The sequence below is a fragment of the Gouania willdenowi genome, chromosome 17, assembly GCF_900634775.1.
Source record: "Gouania willdenowi chromosome 17, fGouWil2.1, whole genome shotgun sequence".
In the NCBI taxonomy this organism is placed as follows: Eukaryota; Metazoa; Chordata; class Actinopteri; order Blenniiformes; family Gobiesocidae; genus Gouania; species Gouania willdenowi.
This window is the reverse complement of record NC_041060.1, coordinates 4669162-4690249: the sequence shown is the minus strand read 5'-3', so window position 1 is coordinate 4690249 and position 21088 is coordinate 4669162. Positions and strand designations below refer to the sequence as shown.

At 36.5% G+C, this 21088-nt stretch overlaps 1 protein-coding gene and 1 long non-coding RNA gene across 2 annotated transcripts in view; both read left to right on the top strand.

Moving 5' to 3' along the window:
• Positions 1-4373, top strand: part of LOC114479069 (uncharacterized) — a 5892-nt gene extending 1519 nt beyond the window's left edge. The window contains exon 3 of the long non-coding RNA XR_003675941.1: positions 4081-4373. This is a non-coding gene — a long non-coding RNA (uncharacterized LOC114479069). The remainder of the gene's footprint in view (positions 1-4080) is intronic.
• Positions 4374-10675: 6302 nt separating this feature from the next.
• The window catches only part of LOC114479062 (myomegalin), a 61273-nt gene continuing 50860 nt past the window's right edge, over positions 10676-21088 (top strand). The window contains exons 1-4 of the mRNA XM_028472515.1: positions 10676-10866; positions 13267-13313; positions 13402-13469; positions 15172-15282. Of these exons, the coding sequence (XP_028328316.1) occupies positions 10844-10866; positions 13267-13313; positions 13402-13469; positions 15172-15282 (249 nt within the window). The 5' untranslated portion in view covers positions 10676-10843. The remainder of the gene's footprint in view (positions 10867-13266; positions 13314-13401; positions 13470-15171; positions 15283-21088) is intronic.

Here is a 21088-nt window from a genome sequence, read left to right as displayed (position 1 = left end):
TTATTTCTCTGCATATTTGTGCATTTTTGTTGAATTGTTTTGCATTTTTTTTGTATGTTTTTTTTTTTCCCTCACGTGTATCTTTGTTGTCGTTTTCTTTAATTTTTTTGTGTATTAATAGTGATTTGTTTGTTTTTGTTGTTCTTTTGCATTTTTCTGTAATTTTATATGCTTTTAATTCCCCCCCCCAACAGAAAGAGTTGTGAGTTTATTAAATGTCTTCTATGTGTGTGTATTAGTATAATCTTAAGCCTCTTTCCCATATTAGCAGCACCACCTCTCTCCACTCTTATCTCTAATCCGTGCAGATGAAAAGCTGATATGGCTCCTCTGTGACACACTCCATCCTATTAACTGTGTCTGTCCTAGATTTATTATTCACCTCATCTCACACTCTCTCCATCGCTGGAAATGGATCCAGAGCCGCTGCTGCTGTGTGAAGAGATTTAGGGACAGCCTGTGCCTGCTTTATATTTGGCATATTATATATGATAAAAAATAAACCAGGGATGGGAAACTTTTATCACAGTGGGCGGGGCCACAAACATGTGATTGTATCTGATCTGAGGGTCACATGATCAATATTCATGTCAACATTTAAAATAATTTACAATCAGAGCATTAACACAGGAAACAACAAATAGTTTGTGCATTTTTTTGTGATTGTTTGTATTTTTTCCCTTTATTATTGTGTACTGTTCTTGTTTTGTATGTTTTTGGAGTCTTTCTGTATATTTTTCTGTTTTCTTGTGTCATTATGTCTGTTTTTGTTTGTCATTTTGTGTATTTTTTTGTCATTTGGAGTTTTTTTGAGTCTTTTTTAGTGTTTTTGTCTCTTTGCTTTTCTGTGTGTTTCTCAAGTTCATTCTGTACAATTTTTTTTTAATTTATTTATTTTTTCTCTAATGTATGTTTTCTTGGTGTCATTTTGTGTGTTTTGTTTTTCTATATTTTATAGAGTTATTTTAGTGTTTTTCTGCATTTTGTGTGTTATTGTTATTGTTCTATTTTTTGGAGTCATTTTAGTGATTCTGCTTTTTTTGTGTGTTTTTGTGGCTTTTCTGTGTGTTTCTGCAGTTTATTTTGTGTATTTCTGTTGTCATTTCATGTGTTTTTGGAGACATTTTGAGTTTTTTGTTGTTGTTTTGTCTCTTCTTGGACTCATTTTGTTTGCGTTTTTGTAGTTATTTTGTATTTGTTTTTGTCTTATGGGGTATTTTTGTTCATGGATAAACTGTCCCATCTGTTGTCTTATTTAAAATGTTTTACTCCTTAATCCTTTCCTCTTTTTTTATCATTATTATATTACTTATTCAGTGTATCCCAAATATTCACAGGAGCTCAGATCTGCAATAAGATTATTTAAGCTCCACCCCTTTCTTTAAGCAGCTCCTCCCACAGACACATCCCTCAGTAGTGAAACAGTGAGTGATGTCCCTGAGTCCCATCAGACGTCCTCACCTGGAGGAGATGGAGCAGAGACGTCTCCTCCTCCAGCTGTCCAATCACAGACAGGAGGAGGAGCAGGAGCTCTACTTCCTGGACTACGTCCCTCAGCCCAGTGACTCCATCACGCTGCCCCCCAGTGTTATCTACGTCCTAGTGGGGGTGGTGCTTGTTGTAGTGGCCACTTATGCCATAGTGGGTCACCTGATTAAAGACCTGGTGCATGATGTAGCAGGTAACCCCCAAACCTGAACCGTAGGTGTCCACCTGTCCTCTCCAGTGTCTTTGAACCCCTGGTATTCCTAAATGAATCATTGTTCCACCTTTACATTCTCTCCTTGGTAGTGTGGTACTCAAGACCACGCTATACAAGACCAAAACAAGACCAACATCTTCAAAAAGACTGGTCTGAGTACTACAGCACTATACTCCTTAGGTGTTGTTCATGAGATTACCCAGTGAATATCTCTACCCAACGTCTGCCAAAAGCACCTGTTAAAGGCTCCCTGTAGTGAAAATGTATGTCACAAAAAATGTGTTTATTGTGTTACTAATAAACAAAATGTGTGCAACTATGAACTATGAAATGCTGCCATTTTGGACAGGATATGACACAAGTTTGTTGTTTCCAGTTAGCTGTTGCTAGGCAACAGTGTTCCGTTGGTCTACGGTTTCTGAACAATGGCGGAGTGTAACGTCAATGGTTGCTACAACAACAAGAGAAAAACCCCACAGAAACATTTCTTTAGCGCCTCTGAGACAAAAAACAACACTAAGTCGGAGTTATCCAGGCGTTGGATCCGTACGTGATACACACTTAAAACGTTTACGTTTAGAAGAAATTTGGTGATATGCGAGGACCGCTTCAAGCTTAGCTGCTATGAGAGGGATCTGTGAACTAAGCTAATGGGCTAAGCTAATGTGCTAAGCTAATGGGCACCAAGCCAAAGTTTTTTCTGAAACTAGACGCGGTCGCGACAGAATTTCTTCACAGAAAATCTCAATCCAGTTTGTAAACGTACTTGTTCATAGCACTACTATGTTTCTGCTTACATCATCATGTCCAGGAACAGATATCCTTTCACGCAGCTTTCATCACACTGTCTAAGCATAGTTTTTGCACTTCCAACACCTAACTACTCAGCCATGGCTCGTTTCTGCTGCTAACAACAGCTCTGTCCGTTAGGCTAATTCTGATGCTAAGTGTGTGCAGGGAGGTTCACAATTAAGCAGGAAGTTGGTGAGAAAGGTGATATTTAATCCTCTCCTAAAAAACAACCTGGATGCTGCACTTTATCACTGAAGGAGAGGTTCCGCATGGCTGCTTAGCGCTGAGCGCTAACAGAAAAACTACACTATCTACATATCCTGACCAAAACGGTGTTTATGCCCCAAGGTATAAAATAGATGTAAAAAGTCCTTTTAATGTGTTTTTTTTTTTTTTTTTTTTTTTTTTTTTTTTTAAAGGTGCACATTTTGTGTTTATTGGTAATACATTAAACACATTTTTTTCTATCTACATTTTCACTTCAGGTACCCTTTAATGGTAGCCCGACCTTTCTATAGAGCAGAAATAGGCAACTTCTATCGGAGCAGGGGCCATGAAAATGTGATTGTCTAATCTGAGGGCCACATTTTCAACAGACCAGTGTGTTTTCAAATTGATTTTGTCTGTTTTCTTGTCAATATGACAAATTTATGTTCTCTTCTTGAGTGTTTTTCGAGTCATTATGTCTGTTTTTGTTGTATTTTTTGTGTTATTGTCATTTTGTGAGTTTTGTGCAATTCCGTTGGCATTTGTGTGTCTTTGAAGTCCTTTTGTATATGTTGTTGTTTTCGTAGTCATTTTTGTCTTTAAGTAGTTGTTTAGTGTGTCTTTGTTGTAATTTTGTGTACTTTTATTTTCTATATTTTTGGGTTAGTTTTGTGTGTTTAGGTGGTTTGTGTGCTTTGTGTGCTTTTTTTTTCCCACATCATTTTGTGTATTTTTGTAACCGTTTTGTATATTTTGTCTTATTTCTGTGCATGTTTGTGTGTTTTTGGAGCAAATGTTTGTGTTTTTGTGGTTCTTTTTTGTAATTTTGCATGTTTTTTCCACATAATTTTGTGTATTTTTGTTGTAGTTTTGGGTTTTTGGAGCCGTTTTTTCATATTTTGTATTATGTCTGTGCATGTTCGTGTGCTTTTGAAGCAAATTTGTGATGTTTTTTGTGTTCTTTTTGCATTTTCTGTAATTTTGTAAGTTTTTTTCACTTTATTTTGTGTATTATTTGAGTCATTTTGTGTATTTTTGTAGCCGTTGTGATTGTTAGGCTTCATGTAACTTCTAACTTCATGACTGCCAGTTGCCTATATCTGCTACTATAGAGCAATCCAAAAACAATGCGATAATATGTTAAGGTTTCATTTATTCAGATGACTTTTTTCAGGAAATTTATTTTGCCAAAGGTCAGTCTTCCTCAGAGGCATCTACTGATGTTTCCTAGTGAGTTATTTCATAAATGAAATAAGTTCAGGTCTGAGTTCTGAATAAATGAAACCTCAACATATTATTCAGAAAAAAAGCTAAAATGAACTTGCTAGAATTAAACAATGTGATGACCTCTGACCTGACCCGCGTTATGTCCATGACAGACTGTATCCTGGGCCCCAAACCAGTAGAGGATGACCTGGAAGGAGGAAGAGGAGCAGCAACATTAGAGGAAGAGCAGCAGCTCTCCAGCGTTTCCAGTAAAGTAACGGAAGGAAACCAGCAGCAGGTGTGGACGGAGAGAGAAAGAGACGCCGAGCCTCCGCCCACCGTCTGTCAGACTCCGCCCACCCTGCATCCTTCATGGACGGATGCCAAGGCAACTTCGTCCAACACGGCAGAAAAACGGAAACCTAATCATAGCGTGACCTTCGCCTGCCCTCCAGCTCCTCAAGCCCCGCCCCTTTAACGCAGCTAGTTTATTGCTACGTCAAATGCTACGAATGTTGAAGTTTTAGTTTGTACTTGTTCAACAAAACATCAGATGCTTCCTTTAAATTCTGAATAAAAAGATAAAGGACATGGCAGACATGGTCCAATATTTAAGTCTTTTGCATTATTTTATTTATTTATTTATTCATTTAATTTCATGATTTGTAAAAACAACTTAAGAGAAACTCATTATCTTTTTAGATTTTGATAAACACATTTTTTAATATAATTTAAGGAACTAAATATTGAGACACAATTTGTTTAATTTACATAATGTTTTATATTATTTTAATTATAGTGTATTGGTTAATTAAAAAGCAATGTATTTTGATTAATTTAATAAAAAAATATTTATTTCTCTAAGTAGAAATAGTTATGCCTTCATCACAAAAAATTTCAACGTTGGGATCCTGGACAAGCCCCCAAATATTTTAGAAAGGCAGGATTTTTTTAATCAGAATTCACAGTGATTTTTATTATCTGTACATTGAACATTGTTTAATTTATTCATTGTAATTTATTGATTAATTAAATAACAATTTATTCCAATTAATTTAATATTACACAATACTCACAAAAACTTAGTGATATATACAAATTATGTAGAAAATGTTTATTTCTCTAATTAGAAAAAGTTATATCTTCATAAACAATTCCGAAGAAGACAAGCCCCCAAATATGTTTGAAAAGTTATTTCTGAAAGCACAGGCAAGACATTTAATCAGAATTCACAGTGATTTTTGTTATTTTTCCATACATTGACTTGATTTTTTTCCCAAAAAAAAATTGTCCACTATTTAAGTCTTTCACATCATTTTATTTATTTATTTATTTATTTATTTATTTATTGTAAACATTGTTTGGACAACTAAATAGAAGCTCATTAACTTTTTGCATTTCAATAAATGCATTTTGAAAATAATGAAATATTAAATCTTTATAATTAATAAGAAACTAAATATTGAGACAATTTTTTCCTTAAATATTTGATTTATTTTTACAATTGGATTTTATTGATTCATTAAATAATTAATAATAATAATAATATATATATATATATATATATATATAGTTGGGGTAAAAAATGTTTTAGCTAAGTAGAAATAGTTATACCTTCATCACAAACAATTTCAATGTTGGGATCCCAGACAAGCCCCCAACTATGTTAGACATTTAAGAATTCACCTGCAGTGATTGCTTTTACTAGACGTCTTCTTCTTGTTCTTACATATTGTTTGTGCATTTATTCATTTATCAATTAAATATTAATAGTTTTTATCTGTTGAATTTGTTTTTTCTGCCCTTGTTTCTATAGCACATTGAGATCACTAAATGTAAAGTGCTTTACAAATTAAAGTTATTATTATTGTTATTATTTGTTAAGAAAAGCGTTTTAGCTTATTTCTGAGTGTTAGCTGGTCTGGATAACTCTGCAAACGGAGCTTTGAATAACACTGTGACCATGTGAGTGGCGACACTTGTCAAACACACACAAGTATTAGTGCATATTTCAGTGTTTTCAGTGATAATTATCTGGTTAAACACTCCGACCCATGTGTTCTGCTGTTGTTCCACTGCTGGGATGTTCCACTCTTATCTGCTCCCATTAATCCATCTTACCTAGCCCAGCCTTAATACCAGGTCATGTAAAGGGCACCGGCCTGGAATTACTGTGCATATTATGAGTGAAATACTGATGTAAGCAGACTGGAGAAGGCTGTCACAATCTGCTACAGCTAATCTAGGACGTGAGACCAGGGACAGGACCTGGAGTTAAGACCTGGAGATGGAAGCCAGAGATGAAGAAAAGACTGCTTGTCTGAAGACAGAGTCATTTGAAACCTAATGAGGAACCTTTGAAGGTGAGATGGAGAACGTTCATCATAAGGAGGACGACGGCTCGGTTCTGTTCGAAAGCTACATCCCCCCGTCCCGTGACGCCGTACACCTGCCCACCTACGTCCTCTACCTGCTCATGGCCGTCTTCATCGTACTATTGGTTCTTTACGCCATCATCGGACACCTCATCAAAGACCTCATCCACGACTTTGCAGGTTTGTGTGCAAAGTCACTTCCTTAATAGCCCAGCAGATATGTATGGCAGAATTGTTTTTTTAAATGCTGAATTCATTTTTAATGGGATCCACGCTGGCAAACCAATGGTTCCCATTTGAAAATCAAGAAATCCAAGATGGCCGCCATCAGTGTTGCCAATTTATATATTGTGTCATAACTTTGGTTCTATTTGACATAGAAACATGATCTCAGTGGCAAATCACAGGTTTTCAGTGTCAATTAATTCAATAATGTATCTTAAAATACCGTAAATTGTGCTCAGAGCAAGATCCAAGATGGCCGCCGCCATTGGTTTTGCAAATTTACGATAACTTTGGTTCTGTTAGACGAAGAAACATGACCTTTGTGGCAAAATGTAGGTTTTTGGGGACAAGGATTGTCATGAAATAGCTTAAAATACTGTAAAGTGTTTCATGCTTCCACGTAAAATAGAACCAAAGCTATGACAACTGGCTTCCCCAAAAAGTAAAACACACTAAATGACTACAAAAAAATCACAAAAACACTACAGAAGTACACAAAATAACTGACAAATAGACAAAATGACAACAAACACACACAAAATGAGAGAAAAATAACACCAAAAACACTAAAAACACAAAAAAATAGTACAAAAAATACACAATATAATTAACATATAATAAATGACACCAAAAAAACACACAAAGCAACAAAGATGCACAACGTGAGAGAAAAGTGTACAAAATAACACCAATAATATATCTTAAAATACCATATATTGTTCTCAGAGCGAGACCCAAGATGGCCACCATCTGTTTTGCCAATTTCAATCTTGCCACAACTTTGGTTCTGTCAGACATAGAAACATGTGGCAAAATGTAGTTTTTTTTAGACAAGGATTGTCATGCAATAGCTTAAAATACTGTAAATTACATCCAGAACAAGATATAAGATGGCCACCACAACGCTTTACAAAAGGAAAGTGTGCAATTGTATGACAAAGTTGCCTTTTAAAGGGTGAACGATTTGACTTAAAACCCCGTCAAAATATTAAATATGTCTATTTTCATTTATTTCTCAGAAAGATTACATCCCCCCCAAATCCAGCCCTTTAGAGCATCCAAATCGGCCCGCACTGACAAAAATATGATGGAAAAAACATGAATTATTGTGTAAATTACCAAATAATCCAGCTATAGATATCTCAAATTCACCAATTCAATGAGACTCTACATCATGTTTAGGGGCTTGCAGTTTTCTCGTGTTTATATCATGTAAATGCACTCATTTTTAATAGCAAATTGTGACAAGAACACACAATTCCTCAGAAAACTAGGGCATAATGATATTAAAATTGCTCTATTTCAACAACCAAAAATCTGTGGCCTGCTTGAGATCAAACTACTCTGTATTTGGCCCCTGAACTAAAATGAGTGTGACACCCCTGGTCAAACAGAACCCAAGTTATGGTAAGACTGAAATTCACGATACAGATGGAGGCGGACATCTTGGATCTTCCCCTGAGCACAATTTACGGTGTTTTAAGATAAATTATTGAATTCTTTGACCATGAAAACCTATAATTCCCCACTGAGATCATGGTTTTATGTCAAATAGAACAAAAAGTTTTGACAAAATATCCAAATTGGCAATACAGATGGTGGCCATCTTGGATTTCTTGATTTTGAGTGTGAATTCATTTGTTCAACCTCCTTTCTTTCTTTCTTTCTTTCTTTCTTTCTTTCTTTCTTTCTTTCTTTCTTTCTTTCTCCCAGACTATGTGTGTGGGGCCCTGCCTGAAGAAGCTGTGGTGAATTATTGTGAAGCTAAAGACAAGTTCATGGCCGACTGGTCTCCAGAAACCTCCCCTGAACTGGAAGCGATGGCCCGGGAGGAGCAGGACCGCATGGTGAACAGGGACTTCCTGAAAGTTCCGGCCATTTGGACCACTGCCACAGAGGCCCTAGAGACCAGGACGGAACCCAGAGTGGTCTTTGGAATCAGGATTTAGTCATGAACTTTGGATAAAGGAAGGATCTGATAGGATAGATGTTCTTTTAGTGACCTCTAGTGTCACATCTTCATTACTGCAGCCTTTTTTAATTTATAATGAGGTGGAACTAAAGTTGTGTGCGTCTTTAATGTGTGTCAGGTGGTTTTTGGATGAATGTTGAAAATATATTTATTAAAAACCAACAGAACGATCAAATAAAAACAAGAAAGCAATAAAAACCAGAGAATTTTGTAGTGATATGTGTAATTATATATCTTGTCCAGTAGATGACAGTGATGTAAAAAAATAATGTAACGTTCATAATACAATGCAAATGGAATGATATGTTGTAACAATAATGATAATGATCATTTATATAATATTTTAATAATGATTGTAAAGTATAAAATGAAAACATCATTATGTCAGCATTGAGAATAAAAACCAAATACAAAGGGTTTAAGGGTGTGTGTTTTTGTGGTAATGACTTTTTGAGTCATTTTGTGTAGTTTCAATGTAGTTTTGTGTGTTTTTGTAGTCATTTTGTGGATATTGGTTGTCATTTTGTGAATTTTTCTGTATTTTTTTGTTTTTGGAGTCATTTTATGTATTTTCCTTTTTTTATTTGATTTTTTTTCAGTCATTTTGTGCATTTTTTGATATATTTTGTGCTTTTACTTTAGAAAATGACTGGTTTATTTAAAAAACATAACCAAAAAAAAAAAAAAAAAAAAAAAACAAGCAGACAACAGCAACTTTCAGAGAAATTTTGTTTATTAGAAAATCCCCTATTAATTACCTTTGACGTGAATAAAAAAATGTCATATGTTTACACTTGAGGCCACAAAACATAATACAAACAATATCATATAAAAGGATCTATAGTGACATTCTCTTTGGGAGTCTTTAGTGACATCTACTGGTAAATTAGAAAACTGCTAATCTTCCAACGTGGACATATGAAGTATCGCGAGAACTACGTGATCACATGACACCTTACTTCCGCTTTTCACATCCAGCGTGTCCTCAGTGATTTTGTATTTCACTTTTGGCATTTGGTATATTTTCCTCTCATTTTGTGTGCTTTTTTTGTTTGTTTTGTGTGTTATATTTGTCATTTTGTGGTTTTTTTGTTGTCCTTTTGAGTTTTTTCACTTCATTTTGTTGTAGTTTTGCATATTTTTCTGTTATTTCTGTATTTTTGTTTACCCTGGTGCATATTCTTCCTAATTTTATATTTTTTGGGAGTTTTTGCAGTTGTTTTGTGTGTTTTTCTGACAAATTTTTGTGTTAACTTTGCCCATGTCCGCTGTAGTTTACACAAATGCCTGATATCAAATTTAGAAGTAGATTCATAGGGATATTTTGTTAGTTTGATGTGAACCAGACATAGGAAACTGGTGGCTTGGGGCCCACATGCGGCCCTCTTTTTAATTTTGTACAGCCCTCAAAACACAGGATTAGAGAAACACGCAAATCACTACAAACAAAACAAAAATACAAAAAAATTACTATTAGTTACTTGACTCAAAAAATACATAAAAAATAATCCAAAAATACAATTAAAGGATGCATTATATATATATATATATATATATATATATATATATATATATATATATATATATATATATATATATAAAAAATGGAATCGGAATACATACAGTAAAATTACTCTATAACACAAAATTATATCAAAAACACAGGACAACCACAAAAACAGAAACATATTGAAAATGACAACAGAATACACAAAAATGCACAGGAATATGAAAATTACCAAACGATTATGATTATTTAAAAATGCATAAAAATATACAAAACGACAACAAAATACACAAAAAATCGAGACAAACATTACACACAAAAAACATGAAAATTACACAAAGCAACAATAAAATACACAAAAATTAAAACAAACGCACGAGACTAAGAAAATTACACAAATACAGAAAACGACTAATAAAACGCACAAGACAAAGAAAATCACACAGAAATGCAAGACAATAACAAAAATGCACGCACAAGATTAATAAAATTACACATAAATACAGGCAAAAAATACAAAACGACAACAAAAATACACAAAATTACTTCAAAAGTGACAACAACCAAATACACACACACACACACTCTCTCTCTCTCTCTCTCTCTCTTTCTCTCTCTCTCTCTCTCTCTCTCTCTCTCTCTCTCTCTCTCTCTCTCTCTCTCTCTCTCTCTCTCTGTGTGTGATGGCACTAATGGGGGTGGTATGGGGGTGTCTGTCCTCCTGACGCAGTCCTCCTAAATAATAATCTGGTAGAGGAAAGAGGACCGACCTCCGTCCATGGAGCAGGTCTTTATCTACCGCATCACCAGCACCACAGAGCCGCCCCCGGTGCCTCCTCTGTGATCCATCAGCCTCCATGGATCGGAGCTCCGCACAGAGGTGAGAACAGCTTTAAACGCACTAACACACACTGATTATTATTATTATTATTATCATCTAACAGAATGTCTTCCTTTAGCATTCTGTGAAATAATAAATACAGGCCGTTTTATCTGCAGTCATCTGTCTGATCCTCTCATGTTATTAGACTGAGGTCGTTTAATGACTGTGGGATCTTTTTATCTTCATTTATATACATATTGATCTTTCTTTAAATATTTGTCCTGCTGCTTAAATCTGTGCTGCGTTTATTCGGTGAAGATTGTGCACATTTGGATCAATGTTTAGTGTAATGTGTTACATGTAGGTTACTGCACCATCTGCAGCAGAGGGAGGCTGCAGTGCAAAAATGCAACAATGCAATTAATTGTAATAATGTAATAATGCATGACACGAGGAAGAAGCTTCCTTTGCATGAAGAGTGTGTGTGTGTGCGTGTGTGTGTGTGTATGTGTGTGTGTGTGTGTGTGTGTGTGTGTGTGTGTGAAAGCATGAAGCTGTGTTGATTCACCTGCTGTACTTTAACTGTTAGCATTAGCATGCAGCTGTCCTAAGGATTCCCCATGTGTGTGTGAAATGTTAGAGCAAATACACACACACACACACACACACACACGATATATTTATGGAAATGTAAAGTCCATGCAATACTCAACTAAGGAGTAAGATATTTAAACAGAATAATGCAATTAAGATTTCCTCAAATCAGCCAATTCATTGAAACAAATCATTAGGGATCGACCGATATGGGTTTTTTAGGGCCGATGCGATACCGCTTTTTTCCATCAGCCTTAGCCGATTACCGATATGGACTGTCGATTTTCTGGAGCCGATACTACTTTTGCTTTCTCAATTTACATCATAAAAATTACACAATGATAACAAATGGTACAAGTCTCAATTTAAAAAAAGGAACATTTATAGAAATGAACAAAGGTGAGGTAGAACGACACCAAGTAAAACATATTTAACAAATAATAAAAACAGGTGATGTAGAACAAGAACAAGTAAAAAATAGAGTGAGACATCTCATGAAATATTATGAAACACAACTGTTGGTCCTTGTCCTGAAAATAGCTTTGACAAAAGTTGGCCTGACTGAAGATATATTTTATTAACAGGATTATTGAGTATAAATATATATAATTATAGTATTAAACACAAAAAGAAACCATGAATAATAGTCCGTTCCAACACAACCCCAGAACATACAGGTTTGGTAAAAAGGTAAAAATGTAACATAGGGTTACATTCTAATCACTCTAATCCTATTAAAGTGTTGACAGGTGAAATAAAGATCTTCAGTTGACCTTTGACCCCTGTGGTCCCCTCTGTCCTGCTGTGATCTCCTCTTTTCTCACAGTGTTCTGTAGATGTGTAAATGACATCACACTGGTGGGGTTTTTAAATGCGATTCGGGGCTCTGTGAATTATTACGGTGGCCCTGAAAGATCAAAACGCAACACAAAAGACACAACAAAAGAAGAAGAGTGAACTTAGTAAATCACAAACACCACCCTTCAGTGTCTTCACGTTTATTGTGTTAGAATGGATTATTTTCTTCTTACGTTTGTTGGATATAAATTTCTTCCAAGCCTTTAAGGTATGAATGATGATGGTACACTGATCAGGATCATTGATCCAGATAACTGATAATAATAATGTAACCTTTATTGATCACTGTAGTGAAATACTTCTCTGCATTTTTACCCATTTTCCCCGAGGGGTAGAGATAATATGTGGAGATTTGACTCTCTGAGTGATCTAGTTTTATTTTAATTTACTTTTATTTTACTTATATGTTTATTTATTTGTATGTACATTGATTATATTTAATTACATTTAATTTGTCGTATTTTTTTATTTTTTTATATTTTTTGTTTTATTTACTTGTATTGTTTTTATTTAATTGAACTTATATTTTTGATTGATTCTTTTTTTAATTTTATTTCATTGATTTGTTTTAAAATTTTACTTATTTTTTGTTTAAATAGATTTTTACTTTATTTTTTTTAGTTTTTATTTTACTTTTATTTAAATACATTTTATTTTACTCATATTTTATTTATTTGTATTTAATTACTTGTATTTTATTTTATTTTACTTATATTTTCATTTTATTTTTACTTCTTTATTTTTATTCTACTTTTTATTTTACTTATATTTCATTTGATTTTTATTTTACTTTTGTTTTTAATAGTTCTTTTTTTAAAATAAGATAAGGGTGGGGTGTTGTTGGGGGAACTTTGACTCATATATTGTTTTTCTAAAAGTGAAAGATTTAACTTTTGTATATAATAAGGAAATGAAAACCACAATAATTGTTACGATGGAATCAGCATCAACGTATTGTGATAAAATGTAATGCTGACGTCAGCATTGTGTTTCTCCCTCTCACAGCTCAGTGGGAGAACTTTGTTCCTCCAGGAATGAAGATCACATGACAGGTTTGTAGTCGTGTTTTTCACTTGCTGTGAACACGTAACAAATGAGCATTAGAATCCTCATTTCTGCTCGTTTTTTTTCCTCCTGTAGATCATTGCAGTGATGAAACGGACAATTCTCCTCCTCTGCAGCTTCACACGCTCAAGCAGTTTGAACAGGTCAGTGTGTAATCTGATTACTCTTGCTTTTCAGATAAAAAACAGCTCATATTATGTGTTGTTGGGGTCCTTTTTACTGTTTTGGTTTTAGTTTTGTACATCTTTCTCTCATTTTCTCTGTTTGTTTTGTGTTTTTGGAGGTATTCAGTGTATTTCGTCCTCATTGTGTATAATTTTCTGTTATTTTTGTATATATTTATAGTCATCATGTGTATTTTTGATGTTCTTTTGTGTATTTTTTTGTAATTGGAATGTTTTTAGACTCATTTTGTGTGTTTACGGAGTAATTTCTGTGTTTCTGTTCTCGTCTTGGAATTTGGGAGTCATTTTTTTCTGTTGTTTTGCATATTTTTGTGTTTATTTGTGTGTTTTTGGAGTAAAATGTGTATATATGATGTCCCTACTTGTCATTTTGGTGTCATTGTGTGTATTTTTGTTCTTCTTTTGGGTTTTTAGAGTCATCTTTGGGTTTATTTGTTGTCCTCTTATGTATTGTTCTGTCATTTTGTGTGTTTTGGGAGTAAATTTGTGTATTCTGTAGGTTGTTTTGGGGTTTTTGTGTGTTGTTGTTGTACCCAAATTTAGTGACAGAGCCTCAAGACTTTTTCTACAGAAATCAAAATAACCTGCAGTCACAGAAAAGAGCAACTCACAAATATTAGCGCCGTGAATGAAGAGGAAACCAATGTGTCGTATCGAAAAACACACAAATATTTAAGCTTTTATTTAAAGAAGCAGAAGGTTTTAAAACAGGTTTTAGTGAGCATCTTGTGAAAAGCATTTTACAGAATGTTTGACATTTTATTGTGAAGGGAGTTCTATGTGATGACAGTCATTCTTTTTAACTGGGGGGGGGGGGCAACACATTATGTGTGTGTCTATTTTAGGCAACACACACCTCAACATTTCTCTTCACAAGTGTTGCTGGACAAACGCACAAATGCTGGGGGAACAGCTGCAAACACGGGTGGGACAAACACACAAAATAAACCACTTTTAACACTTTTTATGAGCCACTTTTACACCTCCCAACACCCCCCCCCTCCCACACACACACACACACACACACATTCATAGCGTTGCCCTTTTCTGTTTTGAGTTTTAGTCATTTCTGTATGTTATTGTTGTTTTGTGTGTTGTTGGGGCACCTTTTTAGTGTTTTTGTTTTAGTTTTGTACATCTTTTTCTCTTTTTTTTTTATTTTTTTGTGTGATAATCAGATGTTTATTAATCAGGATTTTCTTCTTACCTGAACACATAAATCAGGAATCACACCTGGTTAATTTGGATTGTGTGGGAATGTGAGTGGAGTCAGACGTGCACGTGTATCTACTGGAGTTTTGCACAGGGCTGTGATTTCCCATCATATCACATATGCCTGTAAGCCCCGCCCCCCTCCATCGTCTCCCATGTCAGTCTGGGATTCCTGGGATGTCTGTGCTGGTAAAATAGAATAGGGTCGTTTCCCATCAGCAGTAAGAGAGGAGCTCAGAGCAGAGCTCAGCAGTGAGAGAAGAGCTCAGAGCAGAGCTCAGCAGTGGACATGTCTACTACACACAAACCATCCTTCACGATGGACGCCGCGCGCCATTGTGTCACGGAGATGTCCGCGAGCCGTGTGTTGTGAACCATTGAGGGAGATGCGGCGCGTTGAGCGCGCTCTCTAACGGACATGTCTAACGGTTATCGTACTTTGTCGCAGCACCTGAACGACCTGAAGAAGGAGAACTTCAGCCTCAAGCTGCGCATCTACTTCCTGGAGGAGAGGATCCAGCAGAAGTACGAGGAGAGCAGTGAAGATGTCTACCGCTCTGTGAGTACAAGCGTCATAATAAAACTAATTATGTGCATGAAAAATGAATTTAAAAGTGCAATAGTAAAAAATACAGGAAATAACAAAACTACAAGTTATTTACATAACCCCGGTTCTCTGAGTAATATGCTTGAGATGTCTCACTATGGGATATACGCCTGTATTCATCTGCGACAGGTAGTCCCACCTGCTATAAATAGAGTGGGTGGAGAATACATTGGCATTCAACAAGCAAACTTCTTCTCGCTCAATCAGCAAGAAGGGCTGTCTGGTGAAACATCTCACATATATTACTCAGAGTAATACTTTTCTGAGTAATATGAGTGAGATGTTTCTTTCATAACATTCATTTCGATATCTCACTATGGGATATCGTAGCTCCCGTAATTGCAGACAAGTTTATCGTACACTACACCAGCCCGCAGAGCTGCACGCGCGTCCAAACGTGCGCTAATGAGTCTACCCCTAGGGGAGCCCCCAAATTGCTTTATCGTTCGCGGCAAACAGATCAACCCCGGCCCGTGCATAATTGGTCCATAATTGTTCCACGACCTCCGGGTGAATCCGCCACTCCCTGTAACACGGTGTACCCCTGGACAACAGGTCTGCACCCGAATTCAGAGTCCCCGGAATGTGCGTTGCCCTGAGCAAGAGGAGGCAACTGCAATTCCACAGGATCAGCCTGCAAGCCAGCAGGTGCAGCTGACGGAAGCGTAACCCGCCCTGACTATTGACATACGCTACCGTGGTCGTATTGGCCATACTCACCAGGACATGGTGGCCCGTGAGGAATGGAAGGAAATGCCTCAGCACAAGGAACACCACTGAGAGTTCCAAGTAATTGATGTGGGAGCACTGGAGACCCACACTCCAGCATCCTCTCACCGATCCCCCCTTCGTGCACCGCTCCCCAGCCTGTCAGGTTGGCGCCCGTGGTGACTACCTTCCTGCAAGTCACGATGCCCATCAGCACCCCTTGCGTCAGGAAAAACTGGGCGCGCCAGTGGCACAGAGTCCCAGCACACTCCGGCGTGACCAACATCTCCTGTACCGGTACCAACATGCTCTTTTCCATGTTTATTACAAAACCTAGGTCGTCTAGGTGATGCAACAGGATACACTTGTGCGCCCTGGCCTCCGTCCCTGACTGTGCCGACTGAGCCGGCAACGATGGTAGCCGCTATGCTGGTGGATTGCCGACAACCAGCTCCTGGTGACCACATGGGATGGCGACAGCAGTGTTGTCAACTGGGGTGTCAGGTCCGGTGCTCGATAGCCGTGGGGTGGCGTCGAGTTGTAGGTGGTGAGCCAAGCCAAAGACAGGGGTGTCAGCGGTCGTTTTTTTTTACGGTAGGGTGCCGAAGCAGTGTAGTCCCGAGTCTGGGGCCAAGGAAAAACACTGGTTGACCTGGTGGCATCCGGCGACGGAATCCGAGTAGGATCCACCTGTGGACAGTTCAGCTGCCGCTGCAAGAAGCTTCCTGATGAGAAGAGGTTTTTGAATACCAATGTATTCTCCGCCCACTCTACTTATAGTAGGTGGGACTACCTGTCGCAGATTCATGTATTTCACCAGCCAATCAGGTTGGCTTTATGATAAAGGGCTTATGTGATATGACGCGGAGGTGCATATCCCATATTGAGACATCGAAACAAATGTATGAAAAACAACATTGTTTGCAATCTGTGCCAAAAACTTACACTGTTTTTACATATCTATCCTAAAACCTTTAAAATGTACTTAATAGTAGATCTACTGTATGTCTAACAAAACACTATATTTTACACCATATTAATTTAATCGCCTGTTAAAAATGAGACTACTTTACAGTTTTAGTTGTTCCTCCATTTTGAAATAACTTGATTGATGATGTCACACGGCTCCAATGCCTGTAAACATCCCATTGTTTTCTATTGGAATGAAGCATTCAGCCAGATTTTTAGGTCATTTAGCAGCTTTTTCTCTCAAAATGACAACTTGTGCTGCTTTTGGTTGCTCTAAATAATCAGGAAAAGTTAAAGATGCTGATGTAGCCCATTTTTGTTTACAGAAAAAGATAAAAAAAACAGTTGTGAAACAAAAAATAGTCTATGACCACTGGGGACGACAGTTTCAACTCTGCGTTTTGGTAGTAGACAATGAAGCGGAGAAGAAGAGCTCTCCTAAGAGACCTTTACTCTCCCTTAAACAGTGCGCTGACACGCTCTGGTGGCTGAAGTTAGAGAGTAAATCACAGACTGTTGAAGACAGAAACCCTGAGGACTGGATTTTCCATTTCAAAGTTTCAGAGTTTACCCATTTCCTCGTCACTTTACACTTTTCAGTTTTGTTTCCGTTTAATTGTCTTTCCCTGTTTAAATTTACTGACCAATAAACTTCCGGAAATCACACCAAACAAGCTAAAAAGTGTTAATGGGGTCAACTACTGTTGTTAGTTTTACATTTATATACTGGGTGATTTAGAAAATCGGGATGCCGCAGTCCATATCTCATAGTTAATCACGATTTGTTAAAAAGGGGGCGTGGCTTATTACAACACAAACAACAAACATTTATTTCAGATGGATTATTAATGTTGAGGGCTGTGAAATTTACAGGGTATTTATAGAAGAGGACACAGATCATCCATACCAAAATGTGTGCCACTAGGTGGCGCTATAATGGGTGTGAAAGCATTTTGGGATGTAACTTTCACATTTTAAATCACATCTTCATAAATATTATATTCCCTAAATACACTCTTATCTTCTGACATAGGCCATGCCCACTCTTGAATAGATCTGAATTACCTTGGCTGGGCCACGCCCATGACTATTACAACACTGCAAATGACATGTTGGCCCGTGTCTTGATGCTCGCCCCAAGCCCGCCATCCTTCGTGTCGTACTTCCATGGGCTCCGCAATACCTGGGGGCCAAGTCGCGCGGGAAGGCTTGGCCCCCTTTCATATTTGTTAGCAGTTCTAGTTTTATATGTTTTTGGCTATTTTTGCTGTCATTGTTTGGTTTTTTAGTCACCTTGTACAGGAAATAACAAAGGCTTTGTAGTTTTGCGTAGTTTTCTGTGTAGATGCTTGTGTAGATGACGTGTCACCAGATAAACTGATCACCAGTTCAGCTAATACACCATCAGCTAAACCTGTCTTTTTTATCTGATTTGAACACAGTCATAATAACCTGAACCAACACATTTTAAAAAAAAAACATCAAATGAAGTTTTGCATTTATCCTCAGTCATAGGATAACATGATCGCAAGTTGAACCTTAACACATAGCGCAAGATTTTGAATGGGATTATGGGCAGAATTTGATATTTTTGTCCATTTCTAGACATTCAATTAACAGTTTCCTGGTGAATAATGATGTGTAAATGTGTGATTTTGTCCCAAAACTAAAAAACAGAAACATGTCAGAATGTTTTTTCCGTTTCAGAACAAAAATTCAGTTTTAATCTCACGTGTTTATACGTTTGTGTGTTTAGGGCTGTGTTGCACTTGTGTCAAGGTGACCTGTTTCAGCTGCTGTTTGTTTTCACAATCATCACCCACTTTAGAAACTGGAGTGTGTGTGTGTGTGTGTGTGTGTGTGTGCGCGCGCTCACACACTGATCCCTCCATGATCACTGGTATCATTGTGATCTCTAACTGAACCTAAAGCCCTAAAGTATCTCCCTCACTGTGAAAAGGTTAATAATCACACACACACACACACACACACACACGCACACACACACACACACACACACACACACACACACACACACACACACACACACACACACACACACACACACACACACACACACACACACACACACAGTTTGTGAGCTACTATTGGCAGCGTTCAGTGGATCTCAGACCAGTCCAAGGCACATAGTGATCTCTGAGAGAGAATCAGCATTTCTATTTATAGAGCCTCAGGACTCACACTCCTCATTTATTCATCACGTGTAAAACTCACACACACACACACACACACACACACTGATGCAGAGACACAACTTTATCACAAAACTGTGGTTGTATAGATGATCAACATTCATGTCAACATTAGAATATTCACCAATCAAAGAATGAACACAGGAAACAACAAAGTGTTTTGTTGTTTTTTTGTGTATTTTCTGTCACATTTCTGTTGTGGTTTTATTTACCTTACTTTTCTGTTATTTTTGTAGTCATCTTGTGGCTTTTTTGAGTCATTTGGGGTATTTTTTGTGGTCATTTTATTTTGTGTTTATTAAGTAACATAGACCTTTTGAAATGTGCTCTATTTCTATTGTCATGGACTAGTGTTTTCTTGAGCCTCTAATCTTGTCTGAACTGTTGGGAGTTACACACAGTGATTGTTTGTGATGTTTGTTTGTTTGTTTGTTTGTTTGTTTGTGTAAATGTTCTGAGGTTTACTACAAATTAATTGCCCTTTGGGATCAATCAAGTTTTCTGAATCTGGATCTGAATATTTTTGTTATCATTTTGTGTGTTTTTGTTGTAATTTGATATTTTTTTGGGCCTATTTTATATACAAAGCTATATAATCATATCCTGGATTTACAGTATCTCCGTTTGCAGGCTTCAGACATTGTCCATCAGACAGAAGCTGTCCTACAAATCTAGATATCAACTCTCCAAGTTAAGCGAGGTGATTTCAGCCTGGCTACGTGCGCGCTTTTGGAGATTACAGCGTCAGACCAATCACAATCAGAGGAACTGGAGAGAGCAATTTACGTCACAATTGAGGAATAATTCTTTAAAAATATGAAGTATTAAAATCCATAATTCAGACCAAAATCAACACTGTTGCTGCAGTAAACACAGGAAGGGATTAATGCAGGAATTGATGAGTGTTAATGCTTAAGTTAGTGAGATTATAAACAGAGAATTAACAGTTTTCACTTTTACCTTGTCCCTGTTTCTGATGCTGCGTTCATCAGAGCCACGGACAATATTTGTTTTTTATATTATCTCACAGCACTGAGGCTCTCAGCATCACCACACAATACATGAATTAATTAATTGATTATATAATTAATTTATCAGCCTGATTTTAGTACTTTAGTACTCGCTCAGATCCTAGCCAGAACAAAACCAGGTTAGTCGTCCAGCCTAAGTTACCATGGTGATTTAGCTTCATTAGCCAGCTTCATAGGACAGCACACACTGATCAAATCCCGGAAGTTAGCGTGATAAGAGGAAATCTAGCTTCATAGTATATGCCCTTTGTTGTAACTTTGAGTATTTTTGTTGTCATTTTTGTGTATTTTAGTCGTCTTGCTCTGCTTTTGGTACATTTTGTGTATTTCTGTTGTCAGTTAATATGTTTTTGTGTGTTTTGTTGTCCTTTGGTGTATTTATTTTATTATTGTGTATTCTCAGTTGTCTTATAGATTTTTGTGTTAATTTTGTTGTATTTTTGTTGTAATTTTTTGTAGTTTTGTTGTCTTTTAGTACATGTCTGAAGTCATTTGTATTTGTATTTTTCTGTCATTTTGTGCATTTTATTGTCGGTTTTTGTATTTTTGGAGTCATTTCTTGTGTTGTGAGTGTTTTTTTTTGTTTTGTTTTTTTTTTTGCAATTTTGTTTATTTTTGTATGTCTTGAGTGCACTTATATTTTTTGTTGTAATTTAATTTTTGTCTGGTTATTTATTTATTTATGTATTTATGTTGTCATTTTGTTAATTTCTCTATTATTTTAGTGTATTCTTTGTCATCTTTTTGTGTTAATTTTGTGTATTTTTGTTGTCTTGTTGTTTCTCTGAACTCATTCTTTTGTATTTTTCCATCGATTTGTGCATTTTATTGTTGGTT